The sequence below is a fragment of the Lynx rufus genome, unplaced genomic scaffold, assembly GCF_022079265.1.
Source record: "Lynx rufus isolate CCGP_SWC_20201006 ecotype Redwood Valley unplaced genomic scaffold, mLynRuf1.p SCAF_3, whole genome shotgun sequence".
Classification (NCBI taxonomy): domain Eukaryota; kingdom Metazoa; phylum Chordata; class Mammalia; order Carnivora; family Felidae; genus Lynx; species Lynx rufus.
The window spans coordinates 92,328,943-92,348,870 of record NW_025814845.1 but is presented as its reverse complement, the minus strand read 5'-3'; the positions used below and the strand labels follow the sequence as shown (position 1 = coordinate 92,348,870).

At 37.3% G+C, this 19,928-nt stretch overlaps 1 protein-coding gene across 2 annotated transcripts in view; it reads right to left on the bottom strand.

The window, feature by feature from the left end:
- ANK2 (ankyrin 2) overlaps positions 1-19,928 on the bottom strand; it is a 243,421-nt gene that overhangs the window by 32,338 nt on the left and 191,155 nt on the right. For both annotated transcript variants that reach the window (XM_047090905.1, XM_047090906.1), the window contains 10 exons: positions 17,370-17,594; positions 15,744-15,842; positions 14,596-14,750; positions 12,135-12,346; positions 11,352-11,556; positions 8,207-8,303; positions 5,760-5,988; positions 4,833-4,958; positions 2,229-2,351; positions 324-356 (listed from right to left, as the gene is read on the bottom strand). In XM_047090905.1, coding sequence (XP_046946861.1) covers positions 324-356; positions 2,229-2,351; positions 4,833-4,958; positions 5,760-5,988; positions 8,207-8,303; positions 11,352-11,556; positions 12,135-12,346; positions 14,596-14,750; positions 15,744-15,842; positions 17,370-17,594 — 1,504 coding nt within the window. The remainder of the gene's footprint in view (positions 1-323; positions 357-2,228; positions 2,352-4,832; positions 4,959-5,759; positions 5,989-8,206; positions 8,304-11,351; positions 11,557-12,134; positions 12,347-14,595; positions 14,751-15,743; positions 15,843-17,369; positions 17,595-19,928) is intronic.

Below are 19,928 nucleotides of genomic sequence, written 5' to 3'. Positions count from 1 at the left end.
TTAAAAACAAGTTTTGACCCCCAGACATCTCCAGATCAACCTTTGAGAAATGAAATAATAGTCTGACCTTCAGTAGTTGGTAGGGAAACATATATTACTGCACAGAGACAGGGTAACAATTTACAGGGGAACACTTTACTATTCTTTGAATTGAGTCTATGAGATGAGATGAGAAAACAGAGGCTCAGAGAGGTTAAGAAAGACCGTGACCCTTCAATTACTAACAACTGTATAACCCTTCTTAGAACACAGGTTAACTACATGTTCTTCTTAATGGTTAGAGCAAATACAGCCATCAACAAGCAACAGTGTCATATAATTACCTCTTCCTCCTGTTCTTGATCTGACTCTGATTCCTTGCCGCCCCAAGATGCCATGCAAGATAGAAAAAAGAGCAGAAAGAGTAGACAGTATTTAGAAGAAAAGAAAAGATTTAATATGTTGCCAACAAACATCAACAGGCAAGCATACAGACAGCATACTTTTTTTTTCTAAGAGCTTATAGAAGACAGGCACAAAAATTTAAAAAAGGATTGATTTAAATGCCAAAGTCTGTAGATTGAAGAGGCAAAAGAACCAACATTATATGCTAATTTACTAGTCAAAGGAACTAAAATTATAAATATATTCATTTCAGATACTAGGTTACTAGCAGCCTTAAGGCTTGACATTTAATGGATTTGATGCCCATGTCTACAGAAATGATGATGAATATCCCAGTCATTACGGACGCTGGCTGAAAATCTTAAAAGCCACAAAAAAACATACGGTGAATATATTTTGAATATACAGGTAATATTTAGAAGTTCTATTATAAGGAACTACTAAATTCTAAAGTATATCTGAAGTGTACAATGTCGGCATTATTTTCCTTTTTGCTTTGAGCTGCTAAATGGAAAGCTGTCCTGGACCATCACAGCATTAATAATATGTACTGACTTAGAAATACAGTGTAACAATACAGGAAATTCTTTCTTTCATCGCACATTGAAGCTCACTGAAATCGGAGACAAAGTTCATTCATCTTTATATGTCACGCAGGTGGACTGCACAGCAGTATATACGTTGTTAAGGTTCTTATATGGCATTCTGTTTCAGTGACTTACAAATCTATAAACCGAAAGTACATTTCGTATCAACTGGAGTGAGATTAGATTATGCTCATTTGGATGGATACACCTATTGCTCTGTTCTAATTACTGGAATAACATGTAAGTTTACATATACAGATAATGTTTCGTTTTTATCACAGAATCAGAATTTGCAATATTAAAACATGATGCTATGAGCTTTTCTCTATGTGACTCATCTCTATTTATAAGAACAACTGGTTAAGAAAAATAGACCATCATGGGTTAAAAAGAAGTGTAGAAAATGCTTTTTTTGTGGAGTCAAGATTTAGGGTTTTAAATGTATTTCTACTTCTCCTCCAAGTCTCACCTGCCACTACTCACCCTCCACCCCAACCTCTAGTACACACTCTGACGACCTGCTGCAGCCCCCTATAGGCTGCCACATGCGAGCTTTCTATGGAAAAGATACTGGTTAAAATTGTTCTAAGTAATAAAATAAAGTTATCCCCGACATTTAATTCATTCGGTTGTCATTTCCAACTTGATCAGAGTAAGCAAGGAATTCTGTAATGGTGAGAGGTTTAAATAGAAAGTAATATCTGGCGGGGTGCCTGGGTGGCTCAGTCAGTTAAATGTCCTACTCTTGATTTCAGTTCACGTTGTGATCTCACAGTTGTGAGATTGAGTCCTGTGTCTGGCTCCACACTGAGCATGGAGGCTGCTTAGAATTCATTCATTCATTCATTCATTCATTCATTCTCTCTCTCTCTCTCTCCACCCCCTCAACCCTCAAAATAAATAAATAAACATCTTTTAAAAATGACTGTTATATGTGCTTGCATTCAGTGCTTTTGCTTTTATTTAAAAAATTTTTTTTCAACGTTTATTTATTTTTGGGACAGAGAGAGACAGAGCATGAACGGGGGAGGGGCAGAGAGAGAGAGAGACACAGAATCGGAAACAGGCTCCAGGCTCTGAGCAGTCAGCACAGAGCCCGACGCGGGGCTCGAACTCCCGGACCGCGAGATCGTGACCTGGCTGAAGTCGGACGCTTAACCGACTGCGCCACCCAGGCGCCCGCTTTTATTTATTTTAAAGGATTTGAAAATTAAATCCTATACAGACTGAAGCGCACTACAGCAGATTTGACAATACCTTTGTATAAATTGGCAGGGTGATGTTTAAGTTGCAAATAGCTTGATGCACCAGGCCTCTTGTGGATTTGGGCTCTTTCATAAATGATAGTCGCCCGCAAGGTTCCTGAGTCGTATCACGTACCTTGAAGGAAAAAGGCATACATGCTTCACCCAGATATGATGTATATAATTTATTTTAATTAGAGGATACTCAAAAGAATCAGGAAGAAATAAATTCATTGATAATGCCAAGGATTTAGAGGTGTTCCTTTCTTTTGCTATTATCATTTAGAATGACTTTAAAAAAATCATTCGGCTTTTAAAAAATTGCTGTAAGATATACATAACATAAAATTTACCACGTCCATTTTTACACTTACCACTTTTAAGTGTTCAATTTAGTGGCATTAAGCACATTCACAAACTTGTGCAATCATCACTACTATGCAGAATTTTCCATGATCCCAAACAGAAACTCTGTACCCATTAAGCAAGAACTCCCCATTCTCCTCTTGCCAGCCCTCAGTCACCTCTATTCTACTTTCTGTCTCTATCAGTTTGCCTCTTCCAGGTACCTTGAATAGACAGTTATACAATACAAAGGATAGAGTTATCCTTTTGATTCTAGGTTATTTTACCTAGCGTGATATTTTCAAGGTTCAATCATATTGCAACATGTATCAAAGTTTCATTCTTTAAAAAAATTGTGTTAAAATATACATAATATAAAACTTACCATTTCAACCATTTTTACACACACAGTTTTTAGTGGCATTAAACACATTCACGTGGTTGTCCAACCATCACCCCCATTCATCTTTGGAACTTTTTCATCTTCACAAACTGAAACCCTGTTTGCATTAAACAACAGTTTCCCATTCCTCCCTTGCCTCCCTCCCCTGGCAACTACTATCCTGTTTTCTGACTCTATGCATGTGACCACTCTAGGTACCTCATGTAAGTGGAAACATTGAATATTTGTCCCCTTGTGTCTGGCTAATTTCACTTAGGATATATCCTCGAGGTTCCTCCATGCTATAGCTTATATCAGAATTTCATTCCTTATTAAGGATGAATAATATTCCTTTGTATGTATATACCGTATTTCATTTATCCATTCACCTGTCAATGGATATTTGGGATGTTTCCACCTTTTGGCTGTTATGAATAATGCTCTTATGAACACTGCTGTGCAAGTGACTGTTTGAGTCCCTGCTTTCAGTTCTCTTGGTTATACACCTAGAAGCTGAATTGCTGGACCATATGCTAACCTATGTTTAAATTTTTGAGGAATCATCAAACTGTTTTCCACAGTGGCTACATCATTTTGTATTCCCACCGGCAATAATTAAGGTTCCCATTTCTCCACATCCTGCCAACATGTGTTAGTTATTTCATTTTTTAACAATGGCAAACCTAATGTGTACAAAGTGGTATCTCATTGTGGTTTCAATTTGAATTTCGTTAAGCTGTTGAGCATCTTTTCATATGCTTATTGGCCATCCATATAACTTCTTTGGAGAAATGTCTAAGTCCTTTGCTGATTTCTGTATTTGGTTGTTTATAGAATGACTTTTGCACATCAAAAATACCAAGTATTAGCTTAGTTATACACCCATTTGTGTTAAATGGATCCATTACCACTCGGCAGTTATAGCTTAACGTGATGATCTACAGAACTTATCTTTAAGCAGGCAAAACAAACCAGAAATGGCACAACAAAAGACTCAGGGGAGATTTGGGGAAAGCTTAATAGATTTTTTAAAACGTTAAAAGAGGTGTACTGACATATACTTGGAAAATAATAAGGGATTAAAATAAGTCACTGCTGACAAACTGTTTGGAATTAGTAGTCTAAAGTCAGTGTAATAAAAACTGATGGAGACCAGCTTCTATCTTGTGAGGATGGAACATTATTAGGACTTCTAGAACAGTGAAATACACTGAGAAATAAGAAAAAAATGAGTGGAGAAATAGATAACAGAATTATTACTTCCTTTTAATTTCATGAATCTCTCCATCACACATTTTTGTCCCTCTTTATAATTGGACTCTAGAATGAAATGTGTGTCCATTAAGACCAAATTCCTAACTTGGATTAACGTTCTTAAACAGGGACAACAGATTCATGGTGTACTGAAGTGTCTCCATAAATGTTTGCTGGATGAATTTTTGAAAATATATCCAATTCACAGCTCTATCTGGGATAATTTCTTACTAGATTAAGTGAGACCCTGGGTCCTTTGAGAGCTTCTATTACAAAATATTGTCACTTAGAACTCTTTTGGTCTCCACATTAATGATATTCATGAATCTTTAAAAATTAAGCATAAATATTTAAAAGAAATATAGTAAAAAAGAAGAAAGAGACTTCTTTCAAAATTTGGGAAAAATGGCGAGTTTTTCTAAATAACGAATTGGCTATCCATCCTAATTCTCAGCCTTATGAATTTGAACTTCAAAAATAAAAGTGTTTGGTTTTAGAGGACTTTAAAGTTTCATAGATATGGTTTAAAAAATTACTGGAAATCATTGAAAAGCAAATATTATCTCCTCCTAAAGGAAATCAAATCCTTACTTGATCTTAAATAAAAGGCATTACAAAATTTCATGTATATATTACCTTGACAAAGAGAGGAAGTCGGTTTTCTTTAAAGGCAAAAAAACTGAATATATGATGTTGGCCACTCTTGGTTAATGGCACCAGGTTGCCAAAACAATCCACATAGATTGGTTTTCCTTCTAGTACCTGAAGAAAACAGAGAAAAATAACATAGAGTATAATAGCTATAATTATCATGTGTTATTTACATAAAAAAAGTGGTGATGCTACTTGGACCATGAAAATTCTTAAAATACACATATATAATCTTTAAATTGCTGACTGACATTTTTGTCTTATCGGTGACAAAGTATGTGTTAGTACCCCCTTCCTCTTCTTACTGGTATAAGAATTACAGGAATCTTCAAATGCATGGTGGCAGTTTTAATGTTTTCATTTCTAATAGTTTCATGTTACCCCTCCAAAACCAGTATCTCTTTAAGTCCCACATTTAAATTTCTGACTGGGTAATTTTTGACATCATAATGAATCAGGTTACTTGACTTCAAAATCCAAAGGCCCACTGGTAAAAAAAATCCAAAATAAGAAAAAGTAATGTAGAAAAGTCCTGGATATGGTACTTTCACATTTACACAAAGGATGTACTTCCCAACTGCTTTCTTTACTATTAAACAATAATAGGAAACAACAAGGAAAGATAAAGACATCTAAACTATTACAGTCAGTTATATACTTTACCAATAACTCATAATTTTTCCCAAAATAATCTTCAACAGAGTCCTTTTATCTACTCATACACACTGAGACTGTCCCTATACCCAAACAGGTTAAAGAATGGCTGATTTTGGACCTTGACCTTCTAACTGATCAAAATGTGGATTGGTCTTTTTTTTTATAGCTCTATTTATTAAATACTCTTTTAAATATAATGTATTAGTAAGGGTATAAACACCATGTCAATACAAATTATTTTTGTAAATACAGTACCTCTACATCCCTGCTTCTGGCCACCTCAGCAAAATTTTCTTGTTGTTCAAGGGTCTTATCCACCTTATCATCAGTCATGCAGAAACATCTCAACCTGGCTTCAATGGGGTCATGTGACTTGGCAAACACAACAAATTTGGCCATATATGGTACACAGATAATTTCTCTATACACTTGTGATGCAAAGGTAACAGATTCCTGGATTTGCCGACAATCTATCAGCCAGAACCTACAAAAGGAAATAAGGTGAGTTATTTGAAATTTAAAGTACAGAAGTTGAAAAACAACAACAGCAACAACAACAATCCCTTCACTGTGATCAAAACAGTCACTAAATGTTTCTTGGAAAAAGAAGGGAGTGAAGAGGGAGATGGTAAGAGAAACTAAAAGGAAAGAAAGAAAGTGAAAGGAAAGGTAGAAAGATGGGAAGGAACAAGGGAGTTGAGGGGAAGAGAGAAAGATCAGGTGTTTAAAATCAGCTATCAAATGCAGTATTTGTGATTTTCTTCCATAGAGACTCTTCTGAGTATTCAATCTTCTCAACTCTATCTCAGCACTTTAGAATCTTCTAGCATGTGAATTCAGTGTCAGACATTATGACAAGTATCTCACTGAATAAGAATGTCTTATTTCCTTGATTCCCTTTCCTATTCTTTGTTTCGTTTCCTGAAACTCTTTTCAATAATATCTACACAGCTTTTTTTCATCATTCTTTTCCAGTAACCTCTCCAGACACCAAGGTTGGTAAAACCATTTTAAACAATTTGCTTTTGCTCCAGAACTTCTAAATATTGAATATAATTCATAGAAGAAATTACTTGCTTGTCACCAATTTATGAGTTCTAACCCCAACTAAGTCTGTGACATTGCCTGGCAAGTTTCTCCTCAGATATCATTTTATTCAGTATACTAACTTTGCTAAGCTTTTAGCAAAGCTTGAGCCCCCCCGCCCCTCATCTGAGGCCCTAAGAAAGACAACTTCACTGAAAAAGAGGTCATTGATGGACATTTTCCCAATCTGCTATGTATACACTTTGAAAGGTTGTTCCACATCCTCTTGCTCTGAAACGTTTCCTCAACAATGATCACCTTCCTCCTCTTGGCCCATTTCCCATAATCTTTCAACATTCCTGAGATTTCCCTATCGTCTTGGCCTCTCTTTTCTTCAAGTTCTTGATCCATCTCTTTTCTTTTTTTACTGGCTTTGGTAAAATATATATAACAGAAAATTTACCATTTTAACCATTTTTAAGTGTAACCATACTTAAGTGTAACCATTAAATACACTTACAATACCAACTGCTTAGTCTATCCCACAAGGCCTTCTATAAACAATGCACAGTCCAGCATTACTTCTGAATTATAGATTACCTGGATCATTGTTGCAATCCCCCAGGACCCTTTTGCATTCTATCTTGGCATCTTTGCTCATGTTACTCTCTTTTCCACTTCCCCAATCTGCTTATTGGGTTCCTACATGTCTCATAAGTTACCTCTTCTTGGACATCCTCTACATCCCAACGCAAACACCCTCTGCTGAATTCTTTAGTAACTCTGGTGGACCTCTCATTCAAAACTTACCATTGTCTTGCATTAGAGTGTAGATGCCTGAGTGGCAGAGCATACTGACAGAGAGCTCGAGACTCAGTAGCTGAACCTGAGTGGCTGAGACTATAAACATGGGCCATCAAACCCAGGTATTGCTGTGCACTGTTACTGAGCTATTCATGAATTTCTATTTTTTCGTTTCCCCACTAAATAGAAATTTAAGTTTTAACCACTCTCAACTTTAGTTTTCTCATCGGTAAAATGGACACAATACCTCTTGTTCTATTTAAGTCACACAGTTGTTGTAGTTGTCAAATTAAATAAATGGGAAAATGCTTAGCAATCCGCTGATCCCAATGCAAATGGGAACTAAATAAACTGAATCTTGTGTGCATGACATAAAATTAGATAGCTTCAGCTTTTAAAAGATGTGTGATATGTAAATGGATAAGACATGGGTAATGGGTAAATGTGTTAGAAGGCATAAGGGTCACTGAAACCTCTAAACCACTTAAGCCAGCCATGGCCGGCTTTGTGTTTTTATTACTCTGTTGGAAAAAGTAGTTCAGGCTATTTCTTGACAGCAGGAAATTTATCTTTCCTAAGACCTTTAGGACTGGAAAAATCAGTGGTGGCTGCTAAAACCAAAGTCAAGGTCATACAGTCAAAGCCGACAATCACTTATTTTTCTTAGATTTTAATTTGACTGCTTGTCCTTTGTTATTATATCATCACTATTATATTTGCTGGCAGGTCTGGTTTAAAATCTGAACATGCAGATGATCTTTAAAAGCAAACCAAAAAGATGTACTTTTAAAGGATGTAAGAAACTAAATAAAACAAAAGACAATGGGGAGGGGCAATATCATAGTGGGCTTTTCTGGGCTGCATAACCATACCTGGCAGACACATTGGTTGTAAAGGAAACACATTCATTGACAAATGTTAATGGCGTAGTTCCTGTAATATCTTCCCATTGTGCAGGGGTGGTTCCACCTGAAATAATAGGATTGTTTTTAAAAAAATTTGGGCAAAACTCCAGACTTTGAATTGTAAAATAAAGTCACTGTGGTTCTGGCTGTGTTCACCTCTTAGTCCCACCCACCCCTCAAAATGACATATTGGAAACATGTCTAAAAACCACATGCTAAAAAATGACACACTGAAAGCAAATAGCAGACACTACCTTTCGAGAAACTTAAGGGAAGTTATTTGAATAAATGCCTCAAATTACTTACCAAGTATTCTATGCTCTGACATTCTTTTTGTTTTAATGTTTCAAGTTTTTATTTAAATTCTAGCTAGCACATAGTATAATATTAGTTTCAGAAGTAGAATTTAGTGATTTATCACTTATATATAACTCCCAGTGCTTACTTAGCACAACAGGTATGTCCTTAATATCCATAGCCTATCCCCTGCCCACCTCCCTCCATCAACCCTCAGTTTGTTCTCTATAGTTAAGATCTAACACTCTGAAGCTTTTATTGTAATTGCTAGGCTTTGAATATATTTTAAATTGTAGCAGTTGATGATGTGAAAAGATACTTTGATCAACCAAGGAGCTGAATACTTTGTTAAGATAATAAAAAATCCAAGTATTCTTTTATTCCTGGACTTCATTTATTTTATTTTATTTTATTTTATTTTATTTTATTTTATTTTATTTTATTTTATTGTATGTATTTTATTTATTTTATTTTATTTTAATGTTTTATTTATTTTTGAGACAGAGAGAGACAGAGCATGAGTAGGAGAGGGGCAGAGAGAGAGGGAGACACAGAATCTGAAGCAGGCCCCAGGCTCTGAGCTGTCAGCACAGAGCCCGACGCGGGGCATGACCTGATCTGAAGTCGGCTGCTTAACCGACTGAGCCACCCAGGCACCTCCATATTTTTTATTTTAACTATCATATTTTATTCATATTTTAAGAAATAAAATTACTTGGGGTACCTGGGTGGCTCAGTTGCTTAAACATCCAACTCTTGATTTCAGCTCAGGTCATGATCTCACAGATTGTGAGTTTGAGCCCTGCTTTGGATTCTCAATCTCTCTGCATTCTTCCCCTACTTTCTCTCTCTCTCTCTCTCAAAAATAAATAAACTTTTAAAAAAAGAAATAAAATTTCTTCTCAATTTGTAGTTAAAGGCTGGTAAAAAAAAAAAAGCTTGGAAGATATTAAGAGCTCAATAAATACTGAAAGGTGGGTGAACACATGAATGAATGCTAAAGAAATGACCTCTATACATAGAAAAATCACCATGGAGGCTGAGGTGAACTTTCATTCTACTGGAAAATTAAGTTGGCATAGATAAGGATGAAAGAGTCTTAAAGCACTGCAAAAGGAATGTGTGTTTGAGATGAAGAAAAATTGTGACTCTAAACTTTCTTAAAGAAAGAAATGAGTTATCATAGAAAGTTCATGGAACCTTATTCTAGTAGGCCTCTAAAATATTAATTCTTAGCAGAAGCACATAACAGAGCAAAACACAAAAATCTAAACACTTTCACATATTTTTTAATTAACAAATAAATTTAAGAAAGTGTTTAGGGGCGCCTGGGTGGCTCAGTCGGTTAAGCGCCCGACTTCAACTCAGGTCATGATCTCGCAGTCTGTGAGTTCGAGCCCCACGTTGGGCTCTGGGCTGATGGCTCAGAGCCTGGATCCTGCTTCGGATTCTGTGTCCCCCTCTCTCCGCCCCTCCCCCATTCATGCTCTGTCTCTCTCTGTCTCAAAAATAAATAAACGTTAAAAAAAAGAATTAAAAAAAAAGAAAGTGTTTAGCATAAACTCATCTGAATAACTAGATTAGGTGGCACCTAGGCCCACGTGGTATCTTCACTGGATCTTCTACAAGGTCAGGGTGTGCCACAGACACTTTTAGGTCTTACTACTTTTGCTTCCATGCCATGAATGTTGCACATTATAGAGAGACTAACTGTATACCCATGGAACAAAAAGTATCAGACTGACACCCAGGAATGCTGGGTGACAACCAGAAATGGGTAATTGGGAAAGAAGTCACACGTGAAGCATGATTTCCTTCTATACTCATTATAGTCTGTGTATCTTAAAATTCTGTCATATTATTAAACTTATGGGGTAAAGTCTCAATGGTTTGCTGTCGTAAGTAGAGGAAAAACACTAACTAGAAGGGGAATTAAGAGAACAAAATAAGAGTGAACATTCCTTTCAATATGGAGGAGAAATGAAAAAAAAAAAAATTCTAACGATACCTAAACAACCAGGGATGGTTGTTATTCCTACTGACAACAGTATAAATATTTACTGAATGCCAATACCATGTGTTTACTGTTAAATAGGGAAATTAGTCAAATTATGTAGTCTTAACACAGATTATTTGTGTGGGTTTTTTTTTCTCTTACCCAGTGGTGGTGGTATTTTGAGCAGAGAAAACCAATATTCTGGGAATGTCTTTCTGGAGTGTGGTAGTCATCTGAAAGCTACTACAACTTCCAATTGAAAAGGCCAAAATTCAGTTAATGATTAAAAACCTGTACTTTGTTTTTCCAAAGCTGGTTTAATAGATTAATGATAAAGACATATCAGTTCCTAGACAGAAGTTTGAACTACTGGGTATAGTTATTCAAGTGTTTGTTTTTCAGTAGATAAAAGATGAGGTCTTCGATGAAGGCTTAAAGCTTGGGAGTAGAGGTATATAAATTTGGGTTTGAATTTCAACTCTAGCAAATACGTATGGTATGATCTCAGGCAAGTTATGGAACTTCACTAGGCCTTGGCTTCCTTTTCCGTAAATGGGTTTAACATTTCCTTATGGGGCCACTGTGAAGGTTAAAATGACAATGCATATAAAGTGTCCAATAGTTTGGCATACGAGCTGTATATAAATGTAATAAATATAAGTTCATTTCCTTTAGCCTTTCCCGTCCCTAATTAGAATGCTTTTCCTGAATTAATGCATATAACCTCACAGGTATCTTATGGCAAAGGTACTGAATATTTACAATGATCTACGTTACTTCTTTTGGAACTTTCTACTAGCATAGTCACAAGTGACTTACCTGTTATGCTGCATAGTAATCTTAAGGTTGGTGCATCTCCCCCAAAACCATTCAACATGACATCACTTGAAGCTTTGGGGACAGGAATGGTCATGGTAATTGGCTTGTGGAATTTTCTTCTTCTAGGTTCCAAAGTGACTATAGGGCTGAAGGTAGCTTTGTTGCCTAGAATCTTCTTAACCAGCTCACTGTGCATAGGTTGAGCCTTTTCAAAGAAAAAAAAATATTAAAATAAATGATATATCATTATATATATGTCAAATTTCTTTGACATAAGCTTCTCCACGTATCACTTTTTAGCCATAAATCAGTTTGGTGACTTCAAACATGATAATTGTTAAGTTTAGTACTAAGCACTTATATAAAACTTCATGAGACCTACAATCTCTAATGGCAGCTTTTGCTCACCTGGGAATAATTTGACTTGTTACCCACTTACAGTCAAACCTTGGTTGGTGAGCATAATTCAGTCCAGAAACATGCTTGTAATCCAAAGCACTCGTATATCGAAGTGAATTTCAAGAACCATTGGCTCAGTTTTGATCATGAGACATTCAGTGTCATGTACTCCTTGTATTACAAGACACTGAGAGTTTATCAAGTTAAAATTTTTTTTTCAATATATGAAATTTATTGTCAAATTGGTTAAAATTTATTAGAAGGGTTTGCTCATCGAGTTACTTGCAATCCAAGGTTTTACTGCATTTCCCATTTGAAAAGCTGATTTCCAATCACTACAATAAAAATCCACGTTAGGTTAACGTGTATCCAACATGGGCCTACCTGTAGGCCTACACGGATCCTCTTGGTTAGCGCCCCCTCTGGGAAGACGGCCTGCACCTGGGGCACCACTGTGCTGCTCAGCACGCCCCCCTCGGGGCCAATCAGGTTGCTGTCCTGTTTGATCCGAGACACCACTGCAAAGTACTGCGGGAAGTCGCGGGTGATGATGCGACAGATCCGTTTCTTTTCTAGGTCTTCCGGGCTATCCAGCACTGAGACAAGAAATGACCCATCTTCATAGAGCAAGGATTTCCATCCAAAAACATTCTAGCAAACTCCTTGGCACAGTTCATAGTAAACCAGTATGGCAGCAAGATGCCTTGTTTTAAATAGGAAAATTTAAAAAGCAAGACTACCTATCCTAACACTAGAAAAAAAATTGCAGTCTCTCAAGACCTATTGGCATTTAGTCTGCACGTTTTATTTCTCTGTGGAAACTAGGTCTTTGCAGGGCCCTGGGAAAGGAGAGCATCCAGCTCCAGATACAGTATTGCAGCACTGCCTTTGTAAGTGAGGGGTTTTGAGGGCAAACCTGAAATGGAAATGAACCTGTTCTATTCTTGGTTCACGTGAAAGACAGGAAATTGTTTGTGGACTCCTTTTCTTTGCAAATTTCCAAGTTAGCTCAAATACCAGTTATTGTGGTTTTAAGAAGGAAGATGGCCCTTTCAGTTCTCAAGGCAATAGTGAGGGAATAAAATCTGTCTTGTAAGGGTAAGGTTTGTGTTCGCGTGTTTATTCTAGTGACATGGTTGTCTCTGAAATAGTCAGATACAAAAAAAAAAAAATCAGCGATTATGAATTCAGGGTTTCAATATTCTCCTGAAACCATTAACTTACCAAACATATCATCTAGTATTAGGAAGACAGGATAATGGGCTCTTTTTAAATTGCATTAGTATAGCTATGTAGGGCAACACCAAACCCAGACTGGTTTAAAATGCTGAAAATTTGCATTAAGGGAATCACTGAATTTTCAGAGATAATGGAAACTTGTTTATTTTTAGAAATCATTTGCAATCTATTATAGAGGCAGGAACAGCAATTATGTTTTTCTTGACTATTGAATATAACTAGATAGCAAAAGCCAGAAGTCCCAGGATCTAATCATGGCATCGGAAACTGATACACTGGCAAACACTAGCATATACTTACAAAAGAATGCATTTCCAAGCACAGAGAACAAAAAATACAAAAATCCCATTCTTTGTTTTAAAACAAGCTTCATACACATGTAGAGTATAATACAAGGACAAGATGCCGATGCTCATGGCAGTGTTAATGACAGGTAAATATCTCAGAAGAAAACATCCTAAACCTAAATGCAGGCAAAACAAATGTTTCCAAGGAGCAGAAAACAGCTAAATATTGCATGGAACAAGCTTTATCAGTAAAAATCCTGATCTTTTTGTCTTGCTTGGAAGATACTAACCTATGCATGTAGAGGACATTGTTTCTTTTTCCATCTACTTCTTAGATAGGGTAAGGCTGGCCCCTTTTCTTAGTCTACCTCAGCAGGGTGCAGAAAGAAATATTAAAGTAGCTGCTGTCAGGCTACGCCTCCTATCCGTGAGCCATACCCAAAGCTACACATTACAAATAGCTCTACAGCTGCCTGTCCAGTTCTGTACAAAATTTGGTATGCTCTTGGCACTTGGGCAAAGAATTTGCCCTATTTGTGTGGTTACTTAAAGCGGAACATATCTCCTGGATTAGAAGTGGCACTCTGTATTTGTGCAAGCTAAGGATGCCAGAGAATTAATCCATTACCTCCGGTAACACGGAACTATTTCAACCTGTGGCAAAATGGCCCAAGCGAGATTTGGGATTTACAGAGCTCAAAGCCCTAATGAAAAAATAAATTCCTTAACTATATGTGTAGGTGTATATATGAGATTCTACCCTGGCTAACTCCCTGTTTGAATTACATGTGGAAGTTTGAGTGAACTTAATTTTCCTCCTTAATAATAGAAAATTCAAAAGAAATCATATTATCCTATAATGCACTGGTTTTGGGTTTATGTAAGTTTTCCAACAAAAAAGCTTAGCACTTTTATCAGTGTCTTAACTATATCTAAATTGTCTTGTTAGGCGTTTCAAAAAGTCATGGATTTATTATCCAGTATCAGTTCATTCTGTAATGAAACAACATCTATGCCATCTCATGTTTTAGGTTTGAATAAGGATGGAGATATGCTATATCTCCTTATTAAATGAGATATTTCCTACTGAAAGGATTTGTTTTCCTGAATATAACAGAGGTAAGAGTAGGCAAATTCATTATGCATTCCAACCCCGGAACGTACCGAATACCTGCTGTGGTAAAATAACACAAGGAACACCTACCTATACCCAAACCCACCTCCCGTCCCCGCGCCCACATCCCTAGGTCATAAGAAAGAAATATATCATTTGAATGCTTCCACTTTAGAATTCTTTTAAAACCCTCAATATGAAGTACCTTCATCCATGCCATTAAGGATTTCATTCAATTCGTCTTCAGTGTATTCGCAGTAATGCTCTTTCCAGCTGTCCCCATTCTCACTGCGCAGGACCACCAGTTCCCTCTCCTTTCCTCGAAGGGCAGCAAAATGAGGAATCTCCACGATCACAGGCCTGACACAGTAAGGCAGAACATTCAGTGTAGACAAGAGCTGGCCAACATTAAGACAAGCACCTTGACTCTGTCTGTTGCAAAGTGACCTGGAATTGTTCTCTTTCTTGGGACAGGGGCATAGTAGGCTTTCCTCCGGAGCCCATTGGCTAGCAGATGGTCACACAGTAGCATTCTACCTCAGGGGCACCAATCCTTAGGGGCATGCTGCTACCTTAAGCCAAATAATGTTTCCCTGTGAGTGCATGTGGCATTCTGGAACTTCTCCTTTGATAAATGTAAGTATAACACATTTAACCAAAAGAAATGTGCATGCATATCCATGAGGTGCGCCAATCTCCTAAAACAGTTTCTACAAGGTGCAAATGACAAAATGGTTTAAGAAGGAAAATGGCTCATATGTTGCATAATTTGACGTGTTGTAAATGAAAAGATGTCACAAAAGTTAACTACTTGGGAACTAAAGAGACATGCACTCATGTTTTTTGCTTATTTAAATATCTTTTTCATTCAAGGGAACAATAGGCATGTGTACACAGTGTGGCCCTAACTGAGTGCCTCAGTAGATAGCCCAATTGTGTCCCATGCCTATTATATTCAGGATCCAGAACATGCACTGCCCTGATGTTTTCAGGTCGCATTCACTCTCAAAAATTATAGAGGCTTTTGATTTTTCAGTCCAGGTTGCTTTGATACAGACTTCAAATTCATCATAACAACATCGTAACTAGCACATAGTACAACTAGGCAGATCTCATGCTTTAAACGAAAATGAAGGTCACAGCACTTTAAGGGAAAAGATATAAAAACGTCACTCAAAAATAAAAGTCACATACCACAAGGGTCAGAAATGGTCCACTAAAGATAGGTTATACAGAATTTAAATCATAGGGAGGGACATGTCATGGGCACAATGACAAAAAGAGAAATCATATTGCAGAAGAAGGAGAAGAATGGGGGCCAGCAGCCATCAATTTGTTTTAAGTCACTCCTACCCAAGGAATTTGGTTCCAGGAGGCCCCAGCTGAAGGATGCGGCTGACCAAACTTTCTCCCTCATTAAGTGGGGGAGGGGCCGTTGGCAGGTGAAGTTTACTGAGTACATCCAAAGCAGCAGTGAAAGAAAGAACATAAGTAAGCTTCAGGTATTGTTTTCCACAGAACCCCAGCGTCACCAGCTGATCAACAGGGTGAAGTTTGGTTTCACACTGCGTTTGGTTCTGCCCCCTCCATTGGTCACAAAGAGCAAGGAACTGAGACCCAAAGTGTACAATGGAGGCACGTGGAAGGAGACACTTGGGTGTTTGATCTGACCCTGTTTAGGTTCACTGCCAGGGCATGAGCCAAAAAATAAACAATGACAAAAAAAAATATATGCTCCACAGGAAAGACCAAGCTGTTGGGAATATAATAAAAACTCTGACTTCGGGATAGAGGCCAGATGTTTTCATGGATATTCCTCAACAGATGTGAAATTTATTAAAAAGCCTAAAACTACCTGAGCATGAGGGAGGGAAGAGGGCCTGGCACAGAATATGAAAGGGCTCACTGGGGAATTATTCCAACCATACTGGCATTTTCTGATGCAACCCAGAACTTCACAGGCTCCTTCTAAATCTCTGGTCATTTAGGAGGACATGGGAGGTGGTTTCTATAATTGGGAAATACAGACACCCCTTTTCAGGTGTGAACATAATTTGCAGCAACTCATTAATAGTCTGCTCCAAATTACAAGACTTTAGAACGTTCCTTGAGTTCTAAAGCAAACCTTCTCCCCAAAATGACAGTAGCAAAGCAGAGTTCGTGATTAATAGGATTTTCTCTCAATTTTTGACAACAACGACTTGACGTGACAAGACTTAAATAAAATTGATTTGTTTCAAAATATTTTGAAACTTGTCCCCCTCCAAAACTTCATCCTTTTGTCAGTTTTCAGGGGCAGCTACTCATCTTTTGGCATATTGTAATACCACTTTAATATAACAGCAGCTGTATAAACAGAAGAAAGAAGAAATGCTCACTTCTGCTCAAAACTGCTAAAATGAGCACGGCAGAAGTTAGTCTTGATTTTGTCATCTTAGGGAAAACTACAACTAAAGAGACTCCCAGTGTAATTTTAAGACTCAAGGTAGCAATTTTGATGACAGAAAAGACAAATCACATAGAGTAAAATTTTGGATATTCTTATATAAAGACAACACTGATTTCCAAAGATAATCGTTCCATTTCATTACTACACAAGAGTTTAAATTTGTGTTTGGAATAGAGTAGTATTTTTCGTTATGATTTGACGAGGTGAGTCTCAGATGAAAAAAAAAAAACAAAAACCTACCAATGGCTAAAACATGATAATTCACATTGGGAGTCTAGCGGTTATGGTAACATCCAAAGAGAAAGGATAATAATTCACCTGAATGTTGAACTCATTAATGCCTTAAAATAAGAGGCATATAATTGGAGTCAAGCATGGAGGTGCTACTTCTAATTTAAAAAAAAAAATGTCATGGGCCAATCTTCCTTCACGACGTTTTGACGTACCTTTTTCCATTCCATCCTAGTGATTTCATGTAGAGGACACAAGCTCATCCGTGACTAAGTGGGAGGTTTATCAGAAACCCTTACCCAAGGAACTGAGCACCAGAAGGTCCGACTTCGATCAGACGACTGGCCAGGCCTTCTCCTTCCACCATTGGAGGCATTGTCGCCAGTCTATGACGTTTGACAAGACGGCAGGTGACTCGAGTTGGGGCAGTACATTTCCGAGGTGGAATAATGATACGGAGCCCATTGTGTCTGCACCCTCTCATCGCACCACCTCGGGCATCCACCATAAAACTAACCAGGAAACTAAAAATTAAGATAGAAGATTAGCTGTGTTTTGAAATATTGGAACCAGATAAACAAGCTTTGCCAAGTTAATTCTTTCCTGTAAAGCTTTACTCTCATTTCTATTTTTTGGCATGGTGGCAAAATACTTGTCTTTAAAAGTTATTTTACTTTATGCCAGTGCCTTTCTGTTTTGTCATTGTTTTCATTTTTGTATTATTTTGATCTTTATAGAAGAATTCTAATTTTTGTTGACAATACCGATGTTAAATACAAACTATAAATTCAAAATCTGTCCAATTGACTCAGAAAGAAAGTGGGATGAAATTATATAATGAACACTAGTGAGTCTTCTTTTGTTGTAAATGTAAAGACTTCTCCTTTCTAGGTATATCCGTAAAAATCCACATAGTTTACGGATAGAGAGAAAAAAACAAATTGTGGTTTTGGGGTGCCTGGGTGGCTCAGTCAGTTCAGCATCCAACTCTTGATTTCGGCTCAGGTAATGATCTCATGGTTCGTGAGTTTGAGCCCCATGTCAGGCTCTGCGCTAACAGCACAGAGCCTGCTTGGGATTCTCTCTCTATGCCCCTCCCCTACATGTTCCCTAAATAAATAAATAAATAAATATCAAATTGCACTTTTTCTAAGTTAATTCAACCTGACTTTTCAAAATTGCATCTTGCCCACCCCACTTTAATTCTATGACCTAAAAAAAAAAAAAAAAAAAAAAAAAGATTCACAGGGCTTTTCCCAAGATCAAACCCATGTACATGCATCCTGCTCTAACGTCGTCTTACCCAGGATGCAGGTATTTAACTTACTGCATTCTAAAGGAGAAGGAAAAACTAAACGTTTTGGATAGAATGAGTTTACTGGTTCACATGCACTTTTTCAGTTCTTAAGTAGGAATCCCTCTGCCATACCATTGTAACTAAAGCAAAGATGGGGTGGGCGGGAAATAAGATAACAAATCATCTCTACTCTGTGTTTTGAAGTGGGAAACCCTGGGCTCATGCTAATGGGAGAGATCTGTGCATCATGATTTTCCCCAAAGTATAGTAAGCTGTGTATGGAAAATCACAGCTAATAATTTAGAAATGTAAAGGCTCCTATTCCTATTATTTTGCTCCTTTTCTGCCAAATGAGTTGTTCCTGAATAAAAGAACTATAATCCAAGTGATTCTGTTTAAGAGTACCAAGAAAAAGGATTAGTTTTAACCTTGAAGTTGCTTCCTGTGGGATGGTCTTAAAGGATCCTGCTACAGCTTAGTGCGAGTTATTGTCACCCTGATAGTCCTAACACTCATTAAAGTCTTGGAGGTACTTGTTTCATTAAGCAGCAAAAATTACACCAGGCAATCTGAGTGTTGTACACATACACACAAAGACACAAACAATGTGTACACCCTTATACAGATTACATTACTATCCTTCCCAATTTTCATCGCATTTGCAAGACTTTATATACCAAAACAAAAAAAGGAAAGCAACATACAGGTGTATTATGGATCTATTTAGAGCTTAACAAGCACAGAACTACATCAGATTCACCGTATCTAGATATCACATCCATGACGACACTTAAAACATTTGAAAGGTATTTCATCAAAGTAAGGATAGAAACACAATACCTTGATGTTATTTTTAGACAAGTGATGGAAATATGTTAGCATCTTCCTCATAGCAGAACACAGAACTCACTAAGCATGCTATTAAACAGAAATCCTGTTGCTAGTAATAAAAATGGATGTGAGGGAGCCTGGAGTGCCTGTCTGAAGCACATCATGCAGGACGAGACCACGAGAACTGTCACTGTCCTTCTCACATGCAGGAGCCAGCCTAGAACTACCCCTCACACCCCACCCCCTAAGTTTTTAGTATAGGGCAAAAACTGAGGAGCGTAATCAATTGTTCAGTACTCAAGAATAGATGTTTCTGGGCTTTATCAAAACAAAATAAAAAAAAATGTTGGCTGCTGTTCTTACTACTTGTCTAAGTATGAATTCTTAAAAATAATTATTTTCTATTTGTTTCTTACAATGTTCTATAGCTCAAAAGGATGTAAAACTGGTAACACTTCAGGGCACCTAGGTGGCTCACTCAGTTAAGTGTCTGACTCTTGATTTGGGCTCAGGTCATGACCTCACAGTCCTGGGATCAGGCCCCATACTGGGCTCTGCACTGACAGTGTGGAGCCTGCTTAGAGTCTCTGTCTGCCTCTCTCTCTACACCTCCCCCACCTGTGCTCACTCTGTCGCTCTCAAAATAAACATTTTCTTTAAAAGTTAAAGAAAAACTGGTAACACTTCTAGATGAATACAGAAGTTTCTTCTCCATATTATTTTTATTTGA